Consider the following 24,516-nt stretch of genomic DNA (forward strand, 5'->3'; position numbering starts at 1 on the left):
TATTTGCACACTGATGTTCATAATAGCACTGCTCACAATTGCCAAAAGATAGAAGCAACTCATGTCTATCAAGCGATAAATTGATTTTTAAAATGTGGCATAGCCATACAATGGAATATATTCAGCTGTAAAAATGAATTAAATTCTGATACACATGACAACATGGATGACCTTGCAGACATAATGCTGCCTGAAATAAGACAGATACAAAGGACAACTATGGTATAAGCCCACTGATAGAAAACAATTAGAATAAGTAAATTCATAGAGTCAGAAACAAAATACAAGTTAATTTGTATTTATTACAGGGAATTAATGCTTAATGGATAAAGAGTTTCTGTCTGAAGTGATGGAAAAGTTTTAGTAATGGATGATAGTGGTGTTAGCACAATACTGTAAATATAACAGCACTGAATTATATATTTTAATGTGGTTAATAGGGGAAATTTTAGGTTGTATTATGTTATTAGAATAAAAATAAATTTTTAATAAAATCATAGGGCCCTAATATAAACCATGGACTACAATTAATAGTACAATTATAAAATGGTAAGGGCTAACTGGTTATTGATAATGTACCCTGACATGCTATAAATATAATCTTGTTGGGGTGGGCAACGGTGGCTCAGTGGCAGAGTTCTTGCCTGCCATGCCAGCGACCTGGGTTCAATTCCTGGTGCCTGCCCATGCAAAAAATAATAATCTTGTTTCATCTTTCTGTTTCCTAATACAAACCTGAAATAAATAAGATAACTCAAATATTTGTTTACTTAATGAGTTATCCGTAGTAAATCTTCTCAACTATCTGCCCAATCAAGCCCATACCACCTCCTTTTCTAAGACCTGCTCCAGCTCTCATTCTCAGGGGTGGGCCCCTGCAGCCATGTTCATATCTGATCCTGGAACCCCAAGCCACAATTATGCCAAGGGGAGCCACATGGTCTCACCGGAACCAATTAGCTTCTCTCCCAAAACTGTAAAATTGGAACTGAGGTCCCAGTTGGTGGCCTGGCTGCTTGCTTGTTGGGAGTATGGAGGGGGCAGATAGGAATCCCTAGCCACTTTGTCCCTGGACAGCTTTCTGGTACGGGGTGCCAGTCTCTTGTGAAGTCCAAATGCATTCCTATACTTGGGTTCCGTGAAATAGACAATATCTTTACTATGACCCTTCCTCTATACCTTTTTTTCCTTACGTTAGCTCAAAGAAGTTTCTATGACCTGCAACTAAGAATATATAGTAGCTAAAAGAATTAGTGTGGATATTGTTAGAGTAAATTCATAGAGTCAGAAACAAAATACAAGTTACCAGTTATCATTCTAAGCATGATCATTCTAAGCTTAAATATTCTAAGCATGACAGTAAACAAAAGCCATGAAAGAGATTAGACCTGACTGCCTAAATATTAAATTCTATATTGTAAGGAGAAAAAAAAAACATGGAGAAGGTTAAAAAATGAACACATTAGAAAAATATATTACAACATAATAGGCAAAGGGTTAATTGCCTTAAAATATAAAGAGCTTTTATAAATAAGAAAGACTACTCTAGTAGAAAAATGGACACAGGATATCAACAAATCATATAAATATATTCAAATAGCTAACAAATACATGAAAAGACTAGTCAACCTCTTTAATAATCAAAGAAGCAAATTAAAACAAAGTGTTTTTCATCTACATCATTAGCAAATATAAAGTGGTAATAGCTAGCTTTGTTAACAATCATACCCTGCTGGCTGGAACAGTAAATTAGAACAACCAATTTGATAATATGTATCACGACTGTAAATGAACATGGCTTCTAACCAAGCTTTCCATGTCCAGATGTTTATCCTCAGGAAATATCTGGAGGATCTGAATTAAATGTTTAAGGCTATTTCCCAAAAGCCTGAAACTAAATTTAAACGTCCAATCTAGGATTCATTACCCAGAGATTCTGTCAGTGGGCTGTTAAGCAGTCACTCAACTTACTGACCTGGAGAGAAGTCCATCGTATACACTTAAGTGAAGAAGATACGTTTAAAAACACGTTAAAGAACGATAGATTTAATATACACACACAAACATTATATATACACACCTGCATATATAAAAAGTCTGGAAAGATCTAATCCCAAACATTAACAGTGGTTGATGACAAACAATTTTCTCCTTTTTTATACCTTTCAATATTTAGTATTATCTGAACTGTCTATGAGTATTATACTCTTGTTCTAGTTTGCTAGCTGCCAGAATGCAATATACCAGGAATGGAATGGCTTTTTAAAAGGGGAATTTAGTAAGTTGCTTGTTTACAGTTCTAAGGCCGAGAAAATGTCCCAATTAAAACAAGTCTATAGAAATTTCCAATCTAAGGCAATCAGAGAAAGATACCTCGGTTCAAGAAGGCCAATGAAGTTCAGGGTTTCTCTCTCAAGTGGAAAGGCACATGGTGAACAGGGTCAAGGTTTCTCTCTCAGCTGGAATGGCCCATGGTGAACATGGCATCATCTGCCAGCTTCCTCTCCAGCTCCCTGGGAGGCATTTTCCTTCTTTATCTCCAAAACTCGCTGGCTGGTGGACTCTCTGCCTCGTGGTGCTGTAGCATTCTCTGCTCTCTCCAAACCTCCTCTTTCTCCAAAATGTTTCCTCTTTTATAGGATTCCAATAAACTAATCAAGACCCACCCAAATCCTGTCTCCACCCAACTCAAAGGTGATTGAGTCACATCTCCAGGGAGATGATCTAATTACAGTTTCAAACATACAATACTGAATAGGGATTAGAAGAAACAGCTGCCTTTACAAAATGGGATTAGGAGTAAAACATGGCTTTTCTAGGGTACATACATCCTTTCAACCTAGCACAACTCTTGAATTTTTTATAAGTTTTTTTTTTTAAGTTTATTAGAAACAATGGAATAGGAAAAAAAAGAATATCCATAACTTTCAAATAGGGAGACAGGGGCAACATTTACAATCTAGTTCAACACCATCAGAAGTGGGATTTAGGCAGAAAAGGGTATGAATCCCAGATCTGCCACTTAATAAGGTTTGCAATTTTGGACAATGACTTATCTGGGTGGCATTCATCTCATCCAGTCCTTACTTGTAAAGTGCTTAGTACAGAGCCAACCCACAGGAATGTTGCAAAAAATGCTGACGATTGCATTTACCAATTTTTTAATGTATCTAATTAAGGGTAAATGGTGATGGTATTTGGCATATGGGAAACTGGCCAAATAAATGCTGGCCCATTCGTTGACTAATCATTCTGAAAGTAACTTGTAAATATAATATAGGAAAGCTACTGAAAAAGTCATCTGTAAAAACACATGGAAATGGCTCATCAGGATTAACATTTCCTACAATTCAGTTCAATCCTGCTTCTTTTGTACCATAATCTCAGTACATTTGATCTCTCTACATAGTGAGGACCACCAGCAATCACTGAGGTAACGGCAGAGTTTAAAAGCACTGCTAAATAAGTAACTACAATCCCACCTACCCTCTTCTTCCACCCCAAACTTTTTGTGGGTATGTATGAAGGTCTTGGGACCTTCTGGAACAGAGAACTTGGGATCTTATCACAACGCTGGCTGGAATGAAGCAGTTTGCTCTCCTAATGTGATTTAAAGACTCCAATTCCGAAATCTGAAATTGTACAGAAACATTAAAAATGAACAAAACCCCACATACTGCTCTCATCTGTGGTTCATGTATTCATTTTAATTTAATTTCAAAGAAAGATAAAAAAGGGTAGAAGACCCAGCTACAAAGTTTTCTTAAGGACAATGACTATGTCTTGTTATATTATGGACTGAGCCGGAGGCCATGCCTGACACATAGTAAGAATGCAATGATTCCACTGATTGAATGAGAGAAAAAAACGACAGTAGACCAATGATGTCTAGCTCCTGACCGAGAATGGCATAAATTGAAAGGGGAAAAGAAAACCAGTTCTCCGTTCAAATTAGGCAAGAGTTAAAAGACATCTTCCTTTAGAAATGGTCTGTCTTGGAAATAATATATTTCTAGAAAACAACTCCAGTATGTAGTTAGTTTTAAGCCCTCAAAAGGGATCTCTGTAACCATAATTAGGAAGCACTGGGTAGGGAGGTGATAATATACAAGACGAAGCTGGTAAAGACAACCTCTCTGTATGGTTAAACATCTGCCTAAAGTATCAATGAAAGTCCTTGGCAGAAGCTGCTCCCTTTTCCCAAGAAAAGGGACTACTGCCCAAGGACCTTTACCCCAAAGGGGACGACTTCATTATAATATCAAATCTGAAAATGGAAGAGAGCTTAGCTAATTGCTTTAAAATAGGAAATTAATACCTTCTGCAGGTTACCAGAAAGACAGGTGAAATATCTTAGGCTACTTTAGGATTTTTCCTCTTCTACAAACAAGTGCTGTTAAATGACACCCAACCCCTTTCTTTTCATCTTTAAATAAGAAGTAGAGAACCTGGAGGTCCTTCAGTTGCAAAAATTAAACAGGAAGTTTCCAGCAGGGTTTCATCAAAGAGGTGTGGGTGTGCTAGGGGAGGTAAAGTTCCAGCAAACAGGTCAAGAAGGAAAAAAAAAAAAAGGGCAAGATGGCCTTCAAAAACACTAAAAAAATAAACCGACTCCAGGTTCCTTAAGTACATGTGAGACATGGGTAGTATTTAAACTTGTGGAGCGTGAAAGGAAGCAGCTTTCCCCCCTCCAAGTCTCTGGGTCAACTCTTGCTTCCCACAGGCTCTCTCTAAGCAGACCTAACAGGCTAAATCAGTAACTTCACAGAGAAACTTGAAATAAAACTTGCTAATGAACATTTTTAAAAGATTTTGGCTCAAATGGATGTTATCTGTAACTGTAAGCCTTTACAGTGCTTTACAACACAGTAAATACTCCTTAATCAAGTGGCTAAACTTTTCAGCCATAAAAGGAAGCTCTTAGAGGAGTCAGGAAATTCCATTCAACATAATGCCAGGTGAGGAGCTCAATAAACATCAAATGAATGAATGGTGGTCTTCAGTTTCTGGATCCTCATGTCTTATAGGGATTGTTAAAGCTAATCCTTCAATTTTATAACCCATAGGGTAACTTTTCTTGAAAGGGATTAACAATAAGTGGCAAAAAAAGAAAATTTTTCCTTAATTTCTCAACCATCCAAAAAGAGTCCCCTAGGAGGTCAACACTAGAGCTCAACTCCTTCTCTCTTCAAACCTTCAGACTGATCACTATGTAATACCGATTTCTCCTCCCCAAGAATGCTTGTAACTTTTTTCAAATTCTGGAGAAGTAGACAAACTTCTCATTCAGGCCTTTATTTACTAGCACCTCTCTCTCATCGCCACTCACTGGCCAATCTTCCCACCTACTCAGACCCTTTCAGCTACCTTCTACAACAAAGAGAAGAGAATTTCCTTCTACCTAGAAGAAACAGTCCTAGGAATTGCAAGGCTCTCTTCTACCAGGTTTGCTGCTTCTGCTCATGCTCCCAGATTCACTTGAGAAAGGTCTGCTCACAACTTTCTAAGGGCTTCCTAGCTTACTCAACGTAAAAGACAAAGCCCTTCCTATGCCCTACAAAGTTACATGGTCTGGATAACTCCATCTATCCCACCTCCACCTGTGTGATCACATCTCTTGCCAATCTCTCTATTGTCCTTTCTGCTTCTGTCATTCTGGCCCATTCCCTAGCACATCAGGCATGCCTCCTGCATCTGCATTTGTTTTTCTCTTGCCTGAAAGGCTCTGCCTCCAGATGACTGCTCACTTCCTTTCATTCTTTATTCAAACGTTCTGCTGTTAAGAGCAGCCTTCTCTGACCATCCCTAATAAAAACAACGGTGTCCACCACCCTCTCTCTGATCATGCTTTTCTCCATAGCACTTACATACAGTTGTCTGTACTATATCTGTAACTATAGGTTCATTATGTTTTTCTCTAGAATATAAACTGTATAAGAGCTGTATCTCCAAGATCTAGAATAGTACCTGGCATACATTAATGCTTAATAAATATTTAAATGAATAAACTAGTTTGCCTTCCTTTTCAATGAGGAAATCCTATCTATGAGAATGCTCTCCGAACCTTTCAACTTTCATGTTCTTTTTGCTGCCCTTTCGAGCCTCAAAGAATAAACCCAGGTCATTCTTTCAAGTAGTGGCTTTGTAAATATTTGAAGACTATAAGAAGTGATGATATACTGTATACACAACCCTCCTCCAGTGCAAACAAAGGGTTTGAGACATTAAAAAAAGAATTCTTGAAAAATGACCCTTCTCACAGCTTGTAAAAACAAGAGCTCCGCTACCTCAGATTGCTTGCCAACCCCCAACCAAAACCATTCCTGCTGATCCTAAAGAACACCCAGGGCATTATATAAGATTCTACAAAGGTTCCGTGCACTAGGGTAACTTCCAAAAAACCTACAACCTTCAGACGGGTCCTTGGACCAAATAAATCCAGAAACCCTGAGGGCCCAGCCTCTCCAGAATATCAGCTAGTTCCAACCCCCTATCCCATATTACTGGAAGCTCCTTCCAACATGAAAAAGTTAGAATAAGCATAGCTCAAATACCCCTAAAAAGTGGGAGAAGGATCAAAGGTGATGGTGGACTTATACAAAGAAGATGGGGTTTAACAAACGAGTATTACTGCTGAATCATTATATTGATAGTTCTTTTAGTCTCCAGTATCTTAGAGCAGCTACAAGTAAAAACCTAAAACTGTGGAATTATAACCCACACCAAACTCTGAAATCTGTTCTACAATTAATTGGTGCAATGTGCTTTGAAATTTATTGCTTTTCTGTATATATGTATTTCTCATGGTCAGGTTCATGTGTCAACTCGGCCAGGTGGTGATCGGTACCTGTTTGTCTGGTTCGGCAAGGGCTGGCCTGTCTGTTGCTATGAGGACATTTCATAGAATTAAATCATGATCACATCGGCTACATCCACAGGTGATTCCATGTGTAATCCGCCACGAGGAGTGTCTTCTCTAATGAGTGGTGCTTAATCTAATCACTGGAAGCCTTTTAAGGAGGTTTCAGAAGAGACACGCTGTCTTCCTGCTTCAGCCTCTCTTGTGGAGCTCGTCCAGACCCTCCATCAGAATCGTCAGCTTCACAGTCTGCCCTATGGATTTTGAATTCTAAATTCCTACGGTTATGTGAGACACTTTTACAAGTTTTATATTTACTATTATTTCCTATAGATTCTGTTTCTCTAGAGAACCCCAACTAATACAGTATTTTCACAAAAAATAAAAATAAAATAAAATTTCTTAAAAAAAAAAGGGCTTCTGTAAAGTCTCTAGTTATTCCTGGTCTCCTTGTCAGCAATGGCACCAGGAAGTCATGGTTTTAAAATATGTCCATAAATTCTTTGATACTCCTTTTCATTCCCCTCCTCTTGAATGTCTGAACTTAATGACTTGATTCAAGAGTCTGGCAGAAGTGACCATGTGTGACTAATAATAATAATAAAAAAATACTGTGCTGCATCCTCTCCCTGACTGATCAATCTGAAGGAAGGTAGGCACCCTAGTGTGAGGACACTCAAGCAGTTCTATGGAGAGCTCCAAATAGCAAGGAATTTGCTACCTTCCTCTTCTCACACCTATTTCTGAGGCCTCCTGCTGAAAGTCATGTCTTCTTGGAGACAGATCCTCCAGCTCCAGCCATGACTTCAGGATGACTACACCCTCGAGAGAACCTCAGTTAGAAAGCCAGAACTACCTAGTTAGGCCACTCCTGGATTCCTGACTCAGAAACTGTCTGAGATAAATGTTTATTGTTTTAAGCCACTACATTGAAGGTAACAGATGTTACACATCTATTACTGAAGGTAATAGATAACTAATGCACTCCTGATGCAGAACCTGCAGCAGAGGGTAGCAATACCGGTGGCACCTTCTGAGCACAGCCAAAGTTCCTACTTGTCTTTCTCTCCTCTTCCTGATTTCAGCCACTTTGATCATTCAAGATGTATTTATGCAGGAAGATAAACCATAGTTCAAGAAAGCAGTGCAGCACAATGTCTACCACAAATAGGGCTGAGAAGAGGGAGGGGGCAAGGCAACATTAGTGTCTAATCCTGAGTACAGACGGATGCACCATAATTTTCTACACTGTAGGGAGATAATTTGGTGTTGTGGACTCTAGAGTGAGACTGGGTTCAAAATCAGGCTTCACTAGGGTGGCATGACCCTGGGCAGGTTGCTTAACCATCTGGTTCTTCTGTGACCTCATCTATAAAACAGATGAGCCAACTTAACTGGTTTGATGTAAGAATTTAATGATATAATACAAAGTTTGAAACAGTGTAAGCACCAGACAGTAAGTACTAAGTATATTAGGCTTGATTAGTGCTATGCAGGCATTTAGAAAGAAAGAGGTCATTTCTATATATGCTGATTTGCAATAATATCCATTATATGATGTGTGAAATGCTACAGAATCACATTCATAGGATAGGCCTGTTTGAAGAAAAAAAAAGAAACACATGAAACATATTTATAGGGGTATTAGAAGAGGTTTAGAAAGGTACACATTACCAAATGGTGAACCGACACTGCTTCTACAGGTTGAGAGAATGGAGGAGGGGATTACATTTACAGCTGTGTCTTTGCTTGAGTTTTGATTGAACATGTGCTACTTTCATAACTAATTTAAAAGGCTTAAACATTTTATAGGGCCTTTCTATCCTTCAAAAGGATAGAAAAAGATGACCTTCTTAAAGATGAGAAAACTGAGGCTCAGAAACGATGACGTAAAGCCCACTGAGCACGACTCCTGCAACATGTCTCATTTCAGAGTCCCTTTTAGTTTTTACAGCCCTTTGGCACATCACTTGTGGCTCCGTGAGATTTCATTTTCTTTCATTTCCTTTGTGCTTATCTGCGGTCCTTTTTGTGTCCAAATAGCTTCCATCTTCAATGTTTTAATATCTTCCTTCTTATCTCTCTTATAACTCTCTCTCCATTTTCCTGTTTGTCACTCTGTCCCTCAGACAGGCCACCCCTGACTTGGGAAGTCCACTAAGAACAGAGCCCACACAGTCAGGTTTTTGGCAGGCAAGGCCCCCAATCTACAAGCGGAAGGGAGAAAGCCTCAAACTTGCTTTTTCGTCTTGGAAAAGGCCCAAAGGATTGTTCAAACAACGTTTTTATTCTAATCAAGAAATCGGGCTTTGTATGTTTCTAGCAGACACTTTTTCCTCCTGTAGATCTTTCCTTACACAGGTGTTTACTTTTCTTTGGCTTCCTCTTGGAAATTACGACGCTGTTTTATATCTTCCCTCTTTCCAACCCCCCTCCCTTATGGCCAGTCTTTCATTATGCGCTTTTACTATTTTAGCGCACCCATTACCTTTTTTTTTTAAGCACCCATTGCTTTTGATTCCTTCCTCTGTCTCACATTCTAAGCTTCCACCCCTATTTATACATATTATGCTTCCAGCTCATGGAGAAACGGTTATACGGTGAAGGGGGAGGAAAAGGAGAAGCAAAAATTCTAAGCAGTGTCTTTGGAGCCGTCCATGGCACGGGACCCGGGAACATCACGCCCCAAGCAAGCCGGGAGGTATTCGGGCCACCAGGACTGGGTCAACCTCATAGCGCTCGGCGTCGGAAGAGCTGATTGGCTTGTGGAAGTACCAATCAGCGGCCAAGACCGTGCTCCGACGGAGGGAGGGGGGCAGGATTATAGAGAGGACGGGTTAAAGTAAGAGGGGCAGGTGGGCCAGGTTTCGGCGTTTGGTGAGCAGTACTGCACCCACCGGTTCGTTATTAACCCCTACCTATGGTCTAAATTTCACTTCTTGGGTTTCCCACTTTCATGAACCTAAAAGAATATATAACAAGGGGGGAAACATTACTTATCCTACCATTCATTAGATGGTCATTAATAGTCAATGGAGAAGTAGCCGGGAACTGGGGGGAGGGTAATAAAAATCCTCCCTCTCTCCTTTCCCTGTTCCTTGCCGGTTTTTTGAAATAGCAAATCATGCAAACGCTCGCTTAATCACCAAAGTGTATTACCCAGAGGCTATCATTAAACACTTAGAGTAAGTCTCCCCATCCCCCAAGGACTAGGGGAAACAGTACTGGCATTTACCGAACAGTCAGGATTATTACCTACCAAAGGAAAAGCGAATGAGTTCTTAGCAAAAGTGTGCGAAACCAAGACCTTTCGAAATAGACAACCGCGCACAAAAGCGCTGTCACCTCCAAGGCTCGGACACTTAGCCCTCCCAGGCGCAGCGGCGACAGCGACGCCAAGTCTCTACCCCGCAAACTCTTCACGCGGGAACACAAAGATTTTGGGGGGAGGGGAGGGGGGTGCAAATGCCAGGTTTCCCTGCTGTGTTTCAAACTTCATCAGAGCTTTCTACCCACTTTCCTCCACGAGTCACAGCACCCAGATCTCCAGACCCTCCAACCTTAGCTTTCCCACGGTTCAGAGGCTGCCACCCAGCCCTCCACCACCCACTCTGGGGCTCGAGACGCCGTGTCCTTGGAGAAGGGGGAAGGGGAAGTGGGGAAGATGAGAGAAATGGCCAGTGTAAGCGAAGAGGACCCCGCCGAGGCCTGGATGCCTGCAGCCGGCGGACAGTCCTGGGGCCGAGAAGCAGGGAGAGAACAGGGTTGGAACCCGCGCGGGTAAGGGCCGCGAGCAGAGCAGGGGGCGCCGCCGGTGTCGCTGCACTCACTCTGCATAGCCGGTGGCCCAAGGCAGGCGCCGGGTCTCCTTGAGAATGAGGATGGGGCGGGCGATGTGGTCGGCGCTGCATTCCACCTCGTCCTGAGACAGCCCTAGGAACTCGGGCCGCCCGTAGGGGAAGCGCAGGGGCAGGTCCGAGCCTCCACAACCGCCACCGCCGTGCTCGGAGCCTGAACTGCCAGCCATGATGCCGCCCATGAAATTGGCCACGGCAGATTTCACTCGAGTGAGCATATTACTCCGGCGCTGGGCAGCAGCAGTGCGAGCAGGAGGCGGCCGCGGCAGGGGCCGGGCGAGGCGCAGCGCGGGTCATGCAGGCTGCGGAGGGCGCGGGATGCACGGGCAGCTGGGGACGCACCGCGGACGGCTCCCGGAGCCTAATGCAGCAAGGGGCCGAGCCCCGGCCTCCCGGGCAGCGTGCCGCCGCCGCCTCCCCCGGATACGCTTCCGCAGTGGAGCGGCATGGAGCGGGCTGGCCTGGCCGAGAGAGCCCGGCGCTCCGGGAACGGCGGGGCGGCCGCAGCAACAGCAGGTCCCTTCCCCGCCCCCTGCGCTCGGCTGTTGCAGGCGCTGAACTGAGTCCACTAGCCCAGCGGGTGAGCAGCCGCCGCTGCTGCCACGGCTACCGCCGCCGTCGGGTCACGTGATAATCGGGCTGCAAGGGCTCGGGTGGCTGCTGTGGCGGTAGCGGCTCAGCCCCTCCCCTGCTGGCCTGAGCTAGGCTAGCACCAATTCCATGACCTCCTGGGGGAGGTGGCGCCGGCCGGGTCAGTACCTGGCGGAGGGGATGGGGGCGCTGTGCGCCGGACGCCCTACAGGTGTTAGGGATGTCCCTTGGAGCGGGCAGCCGGGAAAAGCCAGTTGAGGAATCGACTGTCAGAGAAATGCTGCCTCTAACCTCCGGAAAGGTAATTTCTGGAGCTGGAGGGGAAGGGGGGCCCAGTCCTACGGCGGAAATAAGGAACTACCCGTAAAATAGCCACGCAGGTTGCACAGGAATCATTGAAAGTTTTCCCCCAGGCATTTCAGAATTACTTTTTTCTTCTTTCAGTTCTTTCATTCCCGCTATATTCACCATCTGCGGAGCATATCCTGTTTCTAACCCAGAATAAACTTAATGAGCAAAACAAAAGTCTAACCAGATAAATCTTGAAAAGCAGAGGAGCCAGCCTCTCCAGAACATCAGCTGGTTCCATCCCCGTATCCCTTATTATCCATAGCTCCTTCCAAGGTGAAAAAGTTAGACTGGCATAGCCCAAATACCGCTAATGAAAGGGAGAAAGATCAAAGGTGATGGTGGAGTTCTACAGAGAAGGTAGGGTTTAACAAACGAATATGATTACTGAATCATTATATTGATATTTCTTTTGGTCCCCAGTGTCTTAGAGCAGCTAGAAGTAAAAACCTAAGATTGTGGGATTGTAACCCACACTGACCTCTGAAATCTGTTCTACAACTAATTGTTGTGATGTATTTTGAAATTTATTGCTTTTTTGTATTTATGTTATTTTTCACACACACACAAAAAAATCTGGAAGATGCCTCTTTTTATTTGTTGAAATATTCTAATTTGTTATTCAAAAAACTAAATTAAAAAATCCACAGTTTAAAAAAAGAGGTCTAAGAGGTCAGAAGCAACAACTGTTTTACCTAGTGCTTAACTATTTAATATATTTATATTGCTTTTACCCCCAATATACCAATAAAACATAAATACCTTTTCAATGCTCATCCATGTTTATTTTTGAGGCACTAGGTATAATCATATTTTTTAACTTCTGACATTACAAAATTATCTAAAAAATTCAAACAGAACATAGCAATTCAATTAAATTGTAAAGTTAAAATGAATAAATTATTACAATGATAAAATATTTTTACTAATAGAATAGATAACATTTTTACTGTTACTAATTTCTAAATGTGATCTAAATCTAAAAAAAGAGGAAAAGGTCTGAAAACTGATGAATGTGCTTATTCTGGGGTAACACTTGTTAAATAGTGGCTTTTTTTTTGTTTTTTAATTTAAGCAAGAGGAGCATATCCTGTTCATATTTACTTATTCTGTATCCTGTTCCTGTGTTTACTTACCATTTAATTTGCCAGGTTTCTGTGTTACTTGGGCAGTGAATGCACTGAACAACTCATCTGGAGTTCAAGAGTGAAAACAAACTTTCATTCTTTTCAGTGGTTTGAGAAGAAGAGAAGAGCAGCCCAGGCTTTCCTTGGGTAAGAAGATAATTCTCTGAAAAGCAGTTGAGTCAAGGAGTCCTTGCTATTGGGTGGAGGTGAATAAATCTTACTGGTCCCTTTTCTTCAGTATCTATAATCCTTTTTAAAAAAAAAGACTTTTTCATTAATAGATATTCCACTTTACTATATACCAAATAATTATGTAAAAATGGCAGTATTTCAATCTTTCAGTAAAAGACCATTCCTATCAATGAATTCTTTGAGTGCTTTTCACAGAACAGAAATATAATCTGAGCCCCTTTTTCTTTCTCCAATTTTAAAAACTGGGGCAGAATATTAAATGACTCAAAATCTGCTCTCTTCTCTTGCTTGGTTAAATTGAAAAAAATCCTTCAGTAACTAACCTTTTATTTGCTTGAGTTAAATATAACATTCTTGTCACTTTATGGTGAGGCTTTAATATTTTTAATATTTACTTGAAATAAAGTTTTGATTTTTTCCCATCTGATTTATTTATTTTCAGTTTAAAAGCAGTGCCTGACTATGGTAAGTAATAAATAAATAAAACCCAATAGTACAGAACTATAAATGGAAAAGTAAAAGTCCCCATAACAATTCCTCAGGGGATAAGCACTATTAATATATTCTGTAGGTTTCCAAAATTTTTCTTAAATTGGATATTTAGCATAATTAAATTTGGTAAGATTAGCCAAATTTGTGAACTAGTATTCTTACAAAATTATCCTGTTGTTTTTCCATAACCTACTATTTCCTATCTTGAAAAAGAGTTTATATATCTTTCTTTACCTTTGCACAGCAAACTTTGTCCTGCAGAGTCCATGCGTGTTTAACAGCTAACTAATAAACTCCTGTCTTTTATTTATGCCTTATCTGTAAGATTAGTGTCCTCCTTATTCCCACCCTGGGACTTTCTAGAAATATATTTTCCATGAAATTTGCTCCTCAATTATATCTTTCTAGCATCAAAGCCTCATATTTTATCCGTGAAGCTAGTGCCTCAACTGAGAGGTAAATCCTGATTTAAATGGAGTAGTCATCCCATTTAGAGGAGCTCATGAAAATAAATGCTTTTTGCACATAGTACATATACAGATTCTGGGCATATCTGTATTCTCCAATGTAGGATTAGTGATTGCCTTAATGCAAAATGGCATAATTATCAGAAATTGAGATACTCAGTATTTGTTACACACTGTGTCTATACACCAGTTATCAATAGATAACCTTAATTTATCTCTCCTGTACTCCACTTTCCCCTCTGGAAAATGTGAGACTTTAATAGAGCACATAGACCTCATACTGGAATGCTCATCATGTAAACATAATCTCATCCTAGGTCCATGAAACAATAATTTTTGGATTATTTAATGTTAATGGCTCTGTACCATCAATAAAACTATTTTCAAGAAGGAAGCTTTGGATAATTTCATCAGTCAAAATCTCATGGATTTCCCTCAAATATTAATTGCAAAGGCAAAAATAATTAGGTTTACAGTGGAAAAACCTAGCAGATACCACCTTTAAAAACTGATCAAGGTTAATATCACCAGTAACAAAACCACTGGGCATCATGTTCGCCTGATGTGATGCACCAAAGGACACATCATCTCTGTAGTATTCTTCCCTAAAACCCAAAATCTCAATCTAATTGTGAAAAATGAGGCAAACCCAAACTGAGGGGTGTACTACAGATTACCTGGCCAGTATCTTCAAAAGAGTCAAGGTCCTGAAAGACAAGGAAAAACTGAGGAATGGTCACAGATTGGAGGACACCAAGGAGACTAGACAACAGCAATGTGGTTCCAATGCTAATTTCTTAGTTTTGATGTTTGTACTATGGTGCTGTAAGATGTTAACATTTGGGAAAGCTCAGTGAAGAGTATATGGGAACAAAAAGTTAAAAAAAAAAAAACCCAAAAAGCAGGGATATTTCTGTTGTTTAGAAAGCAAACACTTATTTGAAAATCAGGCTGGAAGAAAGATGGATAATGTGTTTTCAGAGCTTGTCCCTCCTAGGGCTGTAGATTCATGCTCCATTATGGTGCTAGTCTCTTATAATAAGCAGTTTGCATCTGTCTTCCCATTTAACAGTGAAATCCTGCAGGACAAGACTATGCTTATCCATCTTTGTATTTTCAACAGCTAGCCTACCTAAAGTCTAACAAATAACAGGGTTCCGTTGGTAAATTAATTGTTATAAATAAAGAACATCCCATTCAGAGAAGAAAATATGTAATCTGTTTTAATTACCCGATCTATTGCATTTATACCCTCTGTTTTCTTAAAGATCTTTCCTACTTTGTCCCTTAATATATTTGTTGTTTATAGGCAAATTTTCCTTAACCTTTGGGATCTGATAAGATAAAGTTTAGCTAACCAGTTAATATCCAGATTGGATACCAAGTCCTCTAGGTATCTGCTTCACATCGAACTAGTAACCTGATACAAATTATAGCCAGAATATGAAGTTAAAATAGTTAAATTAACTTGCTTTTGCTTCAGAAATTGTTTATATTCTGATTTCACATGCAGTAGATATACTAGCTTAAAATCACACTTTATTGGGAGGGATTGGTTTATTTTTCCTTAGGAAACCAAATCATTTATTTGTAAATAAAACTTTATGAACCAAGAGATTAATAACTATTGAATTCAGAGTTATAGATTATTAGAAAATTTCACATCCATCAAATATAGACATTCCCTAGATTACAAATACCTGATTTACGAACATCCAGTACATTCACCCAGGGGTTATGCATGACTTTTCCTGTTACTTTCCCATTGCCCATTTCTATAGGCTATTCCACTAGTGCGCACATTATCGTGGACTGAAACCACCGCTTTGTAACTGATATGGGAATTGTATAAACCTGAATTTCTTTCTCATAATACCTCATCACACAATACCTATTTTAGAGCAGACTCTGAAATGTTCTGATTCTCAGAATACTTAAACACAAAATGGAAAAATAATCATTCTTATCTCACAAGGTAGATATGAGCATCAATGAAGTAATAGGTGTTAATAGGCTATAACTAATATTGGCCCAGGTTATTATCCTTCTCTAGTTAAATCTGTTTTTCCTTAAGGGCCAGTTTTCAATATTATAATTTCTTTTATACTTCACTTACAACAATGGTGATCATAACATCTACCTCATAAGATTATTTTGATGATGAAATAGAGTAATGTGCAAATGACTAATATTCTTCCTTGAATGGAATAGGTGGTCATTAAATAAGTAATAAGCATTATGATATGACAGTACCAGGCACTGGGGGACAGGAGGGAGTGAAGTTCATACACATTATTTATAATGTTCTTAACAACATTAAATATTATTAGCATTCCCAGTTTATCATTAAGAAACTGAAATTGGGATAAATTACTTCTCCAAGACCTTACAGCTAGTAATAAAGCAATACCAGTGCCACTGGGAATGTTCTTTAATATTACAACAGTAAAAGGTGTGAATGTTAAAAGGTCTGCCCCAATCAAGATGGTGGAGTGAGATGCTTCAGGGCTCCATCTGCCCATGGAAACTTTCAACAACTAGGAAAAACTGGCAGAAACATCTTTCTCAAAGCTCCAGTAAACTGTTAAAGGACTTCAGTAAAATGAGCACCTAATCAAGAAAAGGGCTTCTTAAAAGTAGTAGGATCTCATGGTGCCCTGGCTGGGCCCTCTTCTACCCCTCACCACCCAAGTATGGAGCTGGCCCGCACTTGCAATGTGGGTACTTGGACTTAGTTCTGTAGAGAGCACAGTAACTCTTGTATAGATACAGGGAACATGTATGTCTGGCCCAATCTGTTTGGTGGTGGCTTGAGGGGTTTGTTATCCCAGTACTTACCCTCTGTGTAGAAACCAGCTCATGGAATTCTCCTATAGAATACTGTGGGGAGCAATCAAGTCATGCTGCCAGGAGCAAGGATTTGCTGACTAAAGGACTCATATGCACTGCCCAGGACCATAAACAAACCATTTCCCAGAGAAGAGAGGACATTCAGAATCTTGTAAATGGGGAAATTCCCAGGGCCACACGGGCACCACACATTTATGCCCAAGGCAAGAGGCATGTGCAGAAAGAATCAGACATGTGCTTTGACCTCTAACTATTCTCTAAACTCATTGTATTGAAAAGCCTTGAAGGTGAGCACTCCCACAGATCAAGCTGCAAAGTCTGGGAAACGTGCTTTCTTTATTCCTTCTTCTTCTTCTTCTTTTTTTTTGATTGTTATCTACTGGCAATCAAGGAAAGCTCTGTCCTAATACAAGCGGGATACAAGCTTAAAAAACAGATTTCTGAGAGTTTAAATTCCAGTGATAACATTAAAATATCAAAAGGTCACAAAATATACAAAGAAATAGGAAGCTATAATCTAAGCAAAGGAGATTAAAGCATTAGAAACCCATCAATAAGGAGGACTAGACCTGGGATATACCAAATAAAGACTTTTTAAAAATGATCCTAAATATACTCAAAGAGCTAAAGGAAACCATGAATAAAGGAAAAAAAGGAAATTAGGAAAATGATAGGTGAACACAAAGAGAATATCAATAGAGAAATAGAAATTATAAAAATAAACCAAACAGAGCTGAAGACCACAGTAACAGAAAATGAAAAATTCCCTGTAAGAGTTAACAGCAGATTGGAGCTAGCAGAAGAAAGAATTAAGGAACTTGAAGATAAGACAATTGAAATCATTTAGTCTGTGGAACAGAAGAAGAAAGAATGAAGAAAATTGAATAGATCCTGAAGAATTTGTATGATACAATCAAAATTACCATTATACACATTGTGGGAATCCCAAAAAAGAAGACAGGAAGGAGCAGAGAGAATATACAAAGGAATAGTGACTGAAAACTCCTCCATGTTAATGAAAGACATGAATACACACACTCAAGATGTGCAACATGCTTGAAACAGGAAAAACCCAAATAGGCCCATCCTGCACTACATTACAATCCAATTGTTGAATGTTGAAGATAAAAAGAGAATGCTGAAAGCCATAAGAGAGAAGCAACATGTTGTATACAAGGGAGCCTCAATAAGATTATGCACTAATTTCTCATTGCAAACCATAGAAGTATAAAGACAGTGGAAAGACATATTGAAAGTGCTAAAGCAAAGAACTGTCAACTAAGAATTCTATGTCTAGCAAAACTGTCTTTCAAAAGTAAGGGAGAGCTGTCCCAAAACTTGATCTGTATGTAGAAAGCAGCTCATTGAGCTCTCCTTCAGAATGCTATGGGAGAGCAGTCAAATTGTGCTGCTTGGGCAAGGGATTGCTGACTGTAAGACAGGTACAGTGCCTTGAACCCTGAGAAAACTCTTCCAGGAAAGAAGGGATAGTATCTGTATGAATGAGGGAATTCCCAAAGCCACACATGCATGCCCAAGGTGAGAGGCATGTATAGAAAGGACAAGGGAGGCCCCTAAACTTTGATCTTGAGCTATCTTCTAAACTCATTGTTGGAAAACCAAGTAGGAGAGCACTTGCACAGGTCAACCTTTCTTTCAAAAAAAAAAAAAAAGAAAGGTGTTTTCTTTTTTTGCTTCTTTCTGTTGTTGTTGTTAGTTCTTGACATTCAAGGAAAGCTCTGTCATAACACTAGCTGAATACAAACAAAGGAAACAGATGCTTCCAAATCTAAATTCCAACAATAGAGCATTAAAATATCGAACTGTTCAGATTTCACCAAAAGATTACAAAACATGCAAAGATGCAGGAAGTGATGGCCCAGGAAGAGGAGAAGATTAAAGCATTAGAAACCATCCATAAAGGAAGACCTGGAACATACTAGATAAAACTTTTAAAAGATAGTCCATTATATGTTCAAAGAGCTAAAGGAAAACATGGACAAAGAATTAAAGGAAATCAGGAACACAAAAAGAATATCGATAGAGAAATAGAAATTATAAAAATGAGTCAAACAGAGCTGAAAACCAGAGTAACAAAAATTAATTCCCTAGAGGGATTCAACAGCAGATTGGAGCTGATAGAAGAAAGAATCAATGAACCTTAAGATAAGACAATTGAAATCATTCAGACTGAGGAGAAGAAGGAAGAAAGAAGGAAGAAAAGTGAAGAGAGCATGATAAATCTCTGGGACCCCATCAAGCATACAAATATACACATTTTGGGAGTCCCAGAAGGAGAAGAAGGAGAATATTTAAAGAAATAATGGCTGAAAATTTCCTAAATTTAATGAAAGACATGAATATACAGGTTGAAGGCCCTCAATGAACTCCAAACAGAAAAAATCAAAATAGACCCACATCATGTCAAGTAATAATCAAACTGTTGAAGGTCAAAGGTAAAAAAGAGAATACTGAAAGCCTCAAGAGCAAAGCAATGTTGTGTCATGTATGAAGAAGCTTCAATAAGGTTAAGTGTCAGTTTCTCATTGGAAACCATGGAGGTTAGAAGGCACTGGATGATGTATTTAACGTGCTGATAACAAAAAACTGCCAACCAAGAATTCTTTATCTGGCAAAACTGTCTTTCAAAAAGGGAGAGATTAAGACATTCCCAGATAAACAAAAGCTGAGGAAGTTCATCACCACTAGCCTGCCTGTACAAGAGATGTTCGAATTCTGCAAATTGAAAGGAAAGTACAATACAGGATAGACCAAAGCTGAATGAAGAAATAAAGATTTCTTGTGGGTAAATATAAATGCCAGTACTATTGTATTTTTGGCTTGTGACTCCATTTTTTACTGCCTATAGGATCTGTTTTAGTTTCCTGGGCTGCTCACGCAAATGTCATGAAATGGTTTGAGTTAAACAGTGGGAATTTATTAATTCTTGGTTTTGAGGCTAAAAGAAAGTCCAAATCAAGGCATTATCAAGCTGATGTGTTTCAGTTTGCTAAAGCTGTCAGAATGCAATATACCAGAAATGGATTGGCTTTTACAAAGGGGATTTATTGTTACAATTCCAAGGCCATGAAAATGTCCAAATTAAGCACTAAAAGGAGGATATCTTCTCAGAGGAAAGGCTGCTGACATTGGGGTTCCTTTGTCACATGAGAAGGCATATGCAGCATCTGTTGGTCCTTTGATCCAAAACGCCCAAAATGTGGCCATTTTCTTTCTCTCTTAGCTTCTCTGGGCTCTGAGCTCTCTCCAAGAATATCTCTCCTTTAAAGGCCTCCATCAAGTAAATTAAGACCCACCTTGAATGGATGGGGTCACATCTCCATGAGAACAGTCTAATCAAAAGTTCCCACCCAAGAAGAGGTCTGCCTCACAAGATTGAATTAAGAGAACATAGGCTTTTCTGCGGTACATAACAGATTCAAGCCAGCACATGATGTTTTCTTCCCAAAAACATGCTCTGGGATTGGCTGCTGGCAATCCTTGGTCCTTAGCTTGTCACATGATAAGCACGTGATGGAGTCTCCTGTTCTCTCCCTTCTCTTCTGGATTCCATTGATTTCAGCTTCTGACTACTCCTTCTGTGGCTTTCTCTCTATATCTGGATTTCAATCTGCTTATAAAGGACTCCAGTAATAAGATTAAGACCCATCCTTATTGAGGTGAACCACAGCTTACCTGAATATGTTCATCAAAAATGTCCTACTTTCAATGGTTTCACACCCACAAGAATGGATTGAGTTTAAGAATATGCTTTTCTGGAGTACATACATCTCCAATCCACCACAGGATCTAAAAGGCAAATGCATAAAATGTAATGGCACACCAGTGGCTTTACACTCACATTGTATAAACATGAACTACATAAATGTGGGGGGATAGGGGGTAAAAGAAAATAATTTGTGTATACTACTGAAATTAAGTTACACTAAAGTAAACAAGACTGATACAGATTTAAGGTGTATGGCAGCTACAAAGAAAATATTAGTGAATATGCAAGGTCATACAGAGGCAGAAATTAAAGAACACATTGCCAGGGGCAAGGAGATCAGGGATTTAGTGTAAAATGGATGTAAGGTTTCTGTTTGGGGAGATGGGAATATTTAGTTATGAAAAGAAGTGAGTGGTGACTATACCACAAATTGTGAATGCAATGAACATCATTGAATGGTATGCTTGGGAGTGGTTAGATGGGAAATTATATATATGGTCCCACACTTAAAAACAAGAAAGAAAGAAAGCAATTAAAGAGATGGTGACAAAGGCAATACATATGGAAAAAATTGGAATATATGAAGTGTATATCAATGTTAAATTTCTTGAACCTGATAACTGCACTTAAGGTGGTTCCAGAAGTGAATATCCTTATTCTTAGGAAATGTACATGGCAGCATTAATTGTTCAAGGAGCTTGATATACACAAACTACACTCAAGTGTTCAGAAAATGGATTAATAAATAGCCTGACATATAGCTAGATTGATGGATAGATAGACTGATATGGCAAATGTTAAAATTGGTAGATCTGGATATCTGGGGGTATAGGGCTATGCTGGAGTTCTCTGCATGGGTTTACTTTTGCAACTTTTCTGTAAGTTTGAAAGTATTTCAAAATTAAAAATTAAAAAAAAACATAAACACCCAAACACAACACGAAATTGGGGGAAAGTTTAAGACATTCCCAGAAAAATAAAAACTGAGGAAGTTTGTCACCATTAGACTGGCTCTACAAGAGATCCTCAAGAGAGCTGTGAAGGTTGAAAGAAGGCTAAAAGGCAATAGAGCAAAGGCACAAGAAGAAGAGGTAAGGATCTCTGGTGAAGGTAATGACATAGGTAAACATAAATGTCAGTATTTTGAAATTTTTTATCTGTGTTCTAGTTTGCAAAAGCTGCTGGAATGCGATATACCAGAAATAGAACAGCTTTTAAAAAGGGGAATTTATTAAGTTGCTAGTTTATAGTTCTGAGACCATGAAAATGTCCAAATTAAAGCAAGGCTATAAGAATGTCCAGTCTAAGGCATCCAGGAAAAGATACCTTGGTTCAAGAAGGCTGATGACATTCAGTGTTTCTGTCTCAGCTGGAAAGGCACATGGCGATATCTGCTAGCTTTCTCTTCGGTGGCTTCCCTGGGACTTTGTCCATTCTGTTGGCTCTGTCAGTTCTGGTAGGTCTCATGGCTCTCTAGCTTTTTCCAAAGTGGTTCCCACCTTAAATGGGTGGAGACACAGCTCCATGGAAACATCTAATCGAAAGTTACCACCCACAATTGGTTGGGTCGTATCTCCGTGGAAACAATAAAAAAGATTCCACCCAACAATATTGAATGAGGATTAAAGGGCATGGATTTTCTGGGGTACATAATAGCTTCAAACCAGCACAATCTATAACTCCACTTTTTACTTCCTACGGGATCTAAAAGGCAAAAGCACAAAATTTAATTATAAATCAGTGCTTTGGGACTCCTCTATGAATAAATATGTAATTTATGACAACTACATAAAGATGGGGGTTGGATGGAAATAGGAACATGGTTGGTTATACAATTGAAGTTAAGTTAGTATCAAAACATAGTGGATTGTTATGGACTTAGGATGCTAAATTTAAGTCATGGTAACTACAAAGAAAATGCAGGGAAATATGCAAGCTCATATTAGATAAAGGTTGCCAGGGGTGGGGACTGAGAGGAATTGGGAGTTAATGCATAATGGATATAGGATTTCTTTTTGGGAAGATGATGAAGTTTTAGTAATGGAGGGTGGTAAGGGTACTGCAGTATGGTGAATGTGATTAATGCCATTCACTGGTATGCTAAAGAGTGTTAAAATGGGAAAGTTTATATTGTATACATGTTTCTACAATTTAAAAAAGAAAGAAATAACAACTAAAGGGACAATGGCAATTAAATGCTATACATGATCTTTGATGGGATCTAGGAAGGGAGGAAAAAAGGCTTAAAGGCATATTATTGGGACATATGAAAAATCTGGAATATAGACTGTGAGTTTCAGTTATCCTGAGGATTCAGTCTGTAAGCTTTCCATGGATCCCTTAGCAATCCCTTGGCAAACAAACATTATAAATATAATAATATCATCTAGAAATGGTTCCATATTCCAAACAAATTATGTAGAACTTGTTTCTAAGTTGGGAGATGCCTAGGTCATACTAGAGTTGCATGGAACTTCCAAATTCTGTTCAACTCAGAATCTTTAATTACATTCTTACTAACCTTTTTCCAAATCTCTTCACGTTAATTCCTCACTTTAATATAATTTATAATTTATTCCCCTACTGTCCTGCTCTTATAAAATTCCGTCTGTCAAGATTATTTTTCCATGGTACTAGTGGTCTGTGTAAGTAACCGAAGAAGATTATTTACTGAAGTGAAAGTCAGGGTTTGCTTAAAGAAGCAGTGAGTTTCACAAAAGCTTACAAATCAGGCAACTAAAGACAGCTTCTTAACTAAGGACTATTAACTCCAATTATTTTTTTGTTCTCTCAACAGATTGGTCTTGCTCTGTGCCAGTATATATGATGGCTATTGAGAAGGGGTTGGGATGCACAATTTGTTGCTTTGTCCTTTTTGCCATCAACTACATTTTGAATCAAATTAGCAGATTTTTTTATGCTACTTCTACATATTTTTATGAGTCATCTTTCCAAAACTAGAATAAAGTGGAATGTCATGGCAAATAATCTCATATTTTATTCAAAAGCAGGAGCCCCATCCCTACTCCCCCCCATTACTCTGGTTATCCTTTTATAATTGTCATGCTTTATTTTAAATAAGTTCTTCTACTTCAGTGAATTTTAAAAATTAACATGTTCACGTAATTTAGTAATTGCCTCAATCTAGTAATTGCTTTGGCTGTGGAGAATTGGCATATGACAGTGGTTTCTCAAACTGCGTTCCCTAGGTCAGCAGCAGCAGCAGGATTACCTGGAAATTTGGCAGAAAAGTAAATTTTCTGTCCTTATCCCAGACCTACTGAATCAGAAGCCCTAGGGGGTGGGACACAACAATATATATTCACAAACCCTCCAGGTAATTCTGATGTAAGCTACAGTATGTCAATACTTACTGGAGAGCCAGACATAGAAATGCAGGGCATTTATCAAATAGTAAAATAAGCAGTGGCCCTCATGCTCTGGCCCTAAATGGATGAAGAACAAGTTGAATGAGACTTACAGACTGGATCTGTTTAGAATTGTATGAACTGCCCCTTTCTATTTGGTTTTCATGGGCATATGTCAGTGTAGAACCTTGAGTACATTTGCTGTGGGCAGATATGTGAATTCTCCGGCATGTGGGAAGCTGAGATTTTATGCCATGCCTCCTGATCATCACCCAGGACTGGATTATCCATAGGCAATCTCTGTGCACCTGTGTCTGTCATGTGCCAAACGGGGGAGAAAAGAAAAATTTGTGCATAAATATATAAAACATGTTTTGGTAATGTTTTATTTAAAAGGCACCAAAGTAGTCATTATTAGAAAAACCAGACCTTCCTTAGATATACTGTACGATTTTGCATTGTTTTCAGTTTGACCGATGGGACTAGGGCATGAGATACAATCTTTCAGTGCCTACGCCCTCACAGCCAGTTTTAACCTGGCTCAGAATTCTCCACTTGTGCATACCACGGGCACCTCAAACCCAACATGTCCAGAATGGAATTTGTTCTCTTCCATGACACTGCCTCTCCTTGCA

The 24,516-nt window shown here is 39.3% G+C and overlaps 1 protein-coding gene and 1 long non-coding RNA gene across 4 annotated transcripts in view; one reads left to right on the forward strand and one right to left on the reverse strand.

Annotated features, from left to right (window-relative positions):
* Nucleotides 1-11,338, reverse strand: part of PPM1H (protein phosphatase, Mg2+/Mn2+ dependent 1H) — a 278,117-nt gene extending 266,779 nt beyond the window's left edge. For all 3 annotated transcript variants that reach the window (XM_077111275.1, XM_077111274.1, XM_077111276.1), the window contains exon 1: nucleotides 10,690-11,338. In XM_077111275.1, the coding sequence (XP_076967390.1) occupies nucleotides 10,690-10,934 (245 nt within the window). In that variant the 5' untranslated portion in view covers nucleotides 10,935-11,338. The remainder of the gene's footprint in view (nucleotides 1-10,689) is intronic.
* Nucleotides 11,339-11,368: 30 nt separating this feature from the next.
* Nucleotides 11,369-24,516, forward strand: part of LOC143690674 (uncharacterized) — a 28,683-nt gene continuing 15,535 nt past the window's right edge. The window contains exons 1-3 of the long non-coding RNA XR_013179163.1: nucleotides 11,369-11,608; nucleotides 12,889-12,929; nucleotides 13,417-13,439. This is a non-coding gene — a long non-coding RNA (uncharacterized LOC143690674). The remainder of the gene's footprint in view (nucleotides 11,609-12,888; nucleotides 12,930-13,416; nucleotides 13,440-24,516) is intronic.

This window comes from Tamandua tetradactyla, chromosome 7, assembly GCF_023851605.1.
Source record: "Tamandua tetradactyla isolate mTamTet1 chromosome 7, mTamTet1.pri, whole genome shotgun sequence".
NCBI classification, from domain to species: Eukaryota; Metazoa; Chordata; class Mammalia; order Pilosa; family Myrmecophagidae; genus Tamandua; species Tamandua tetradactyla.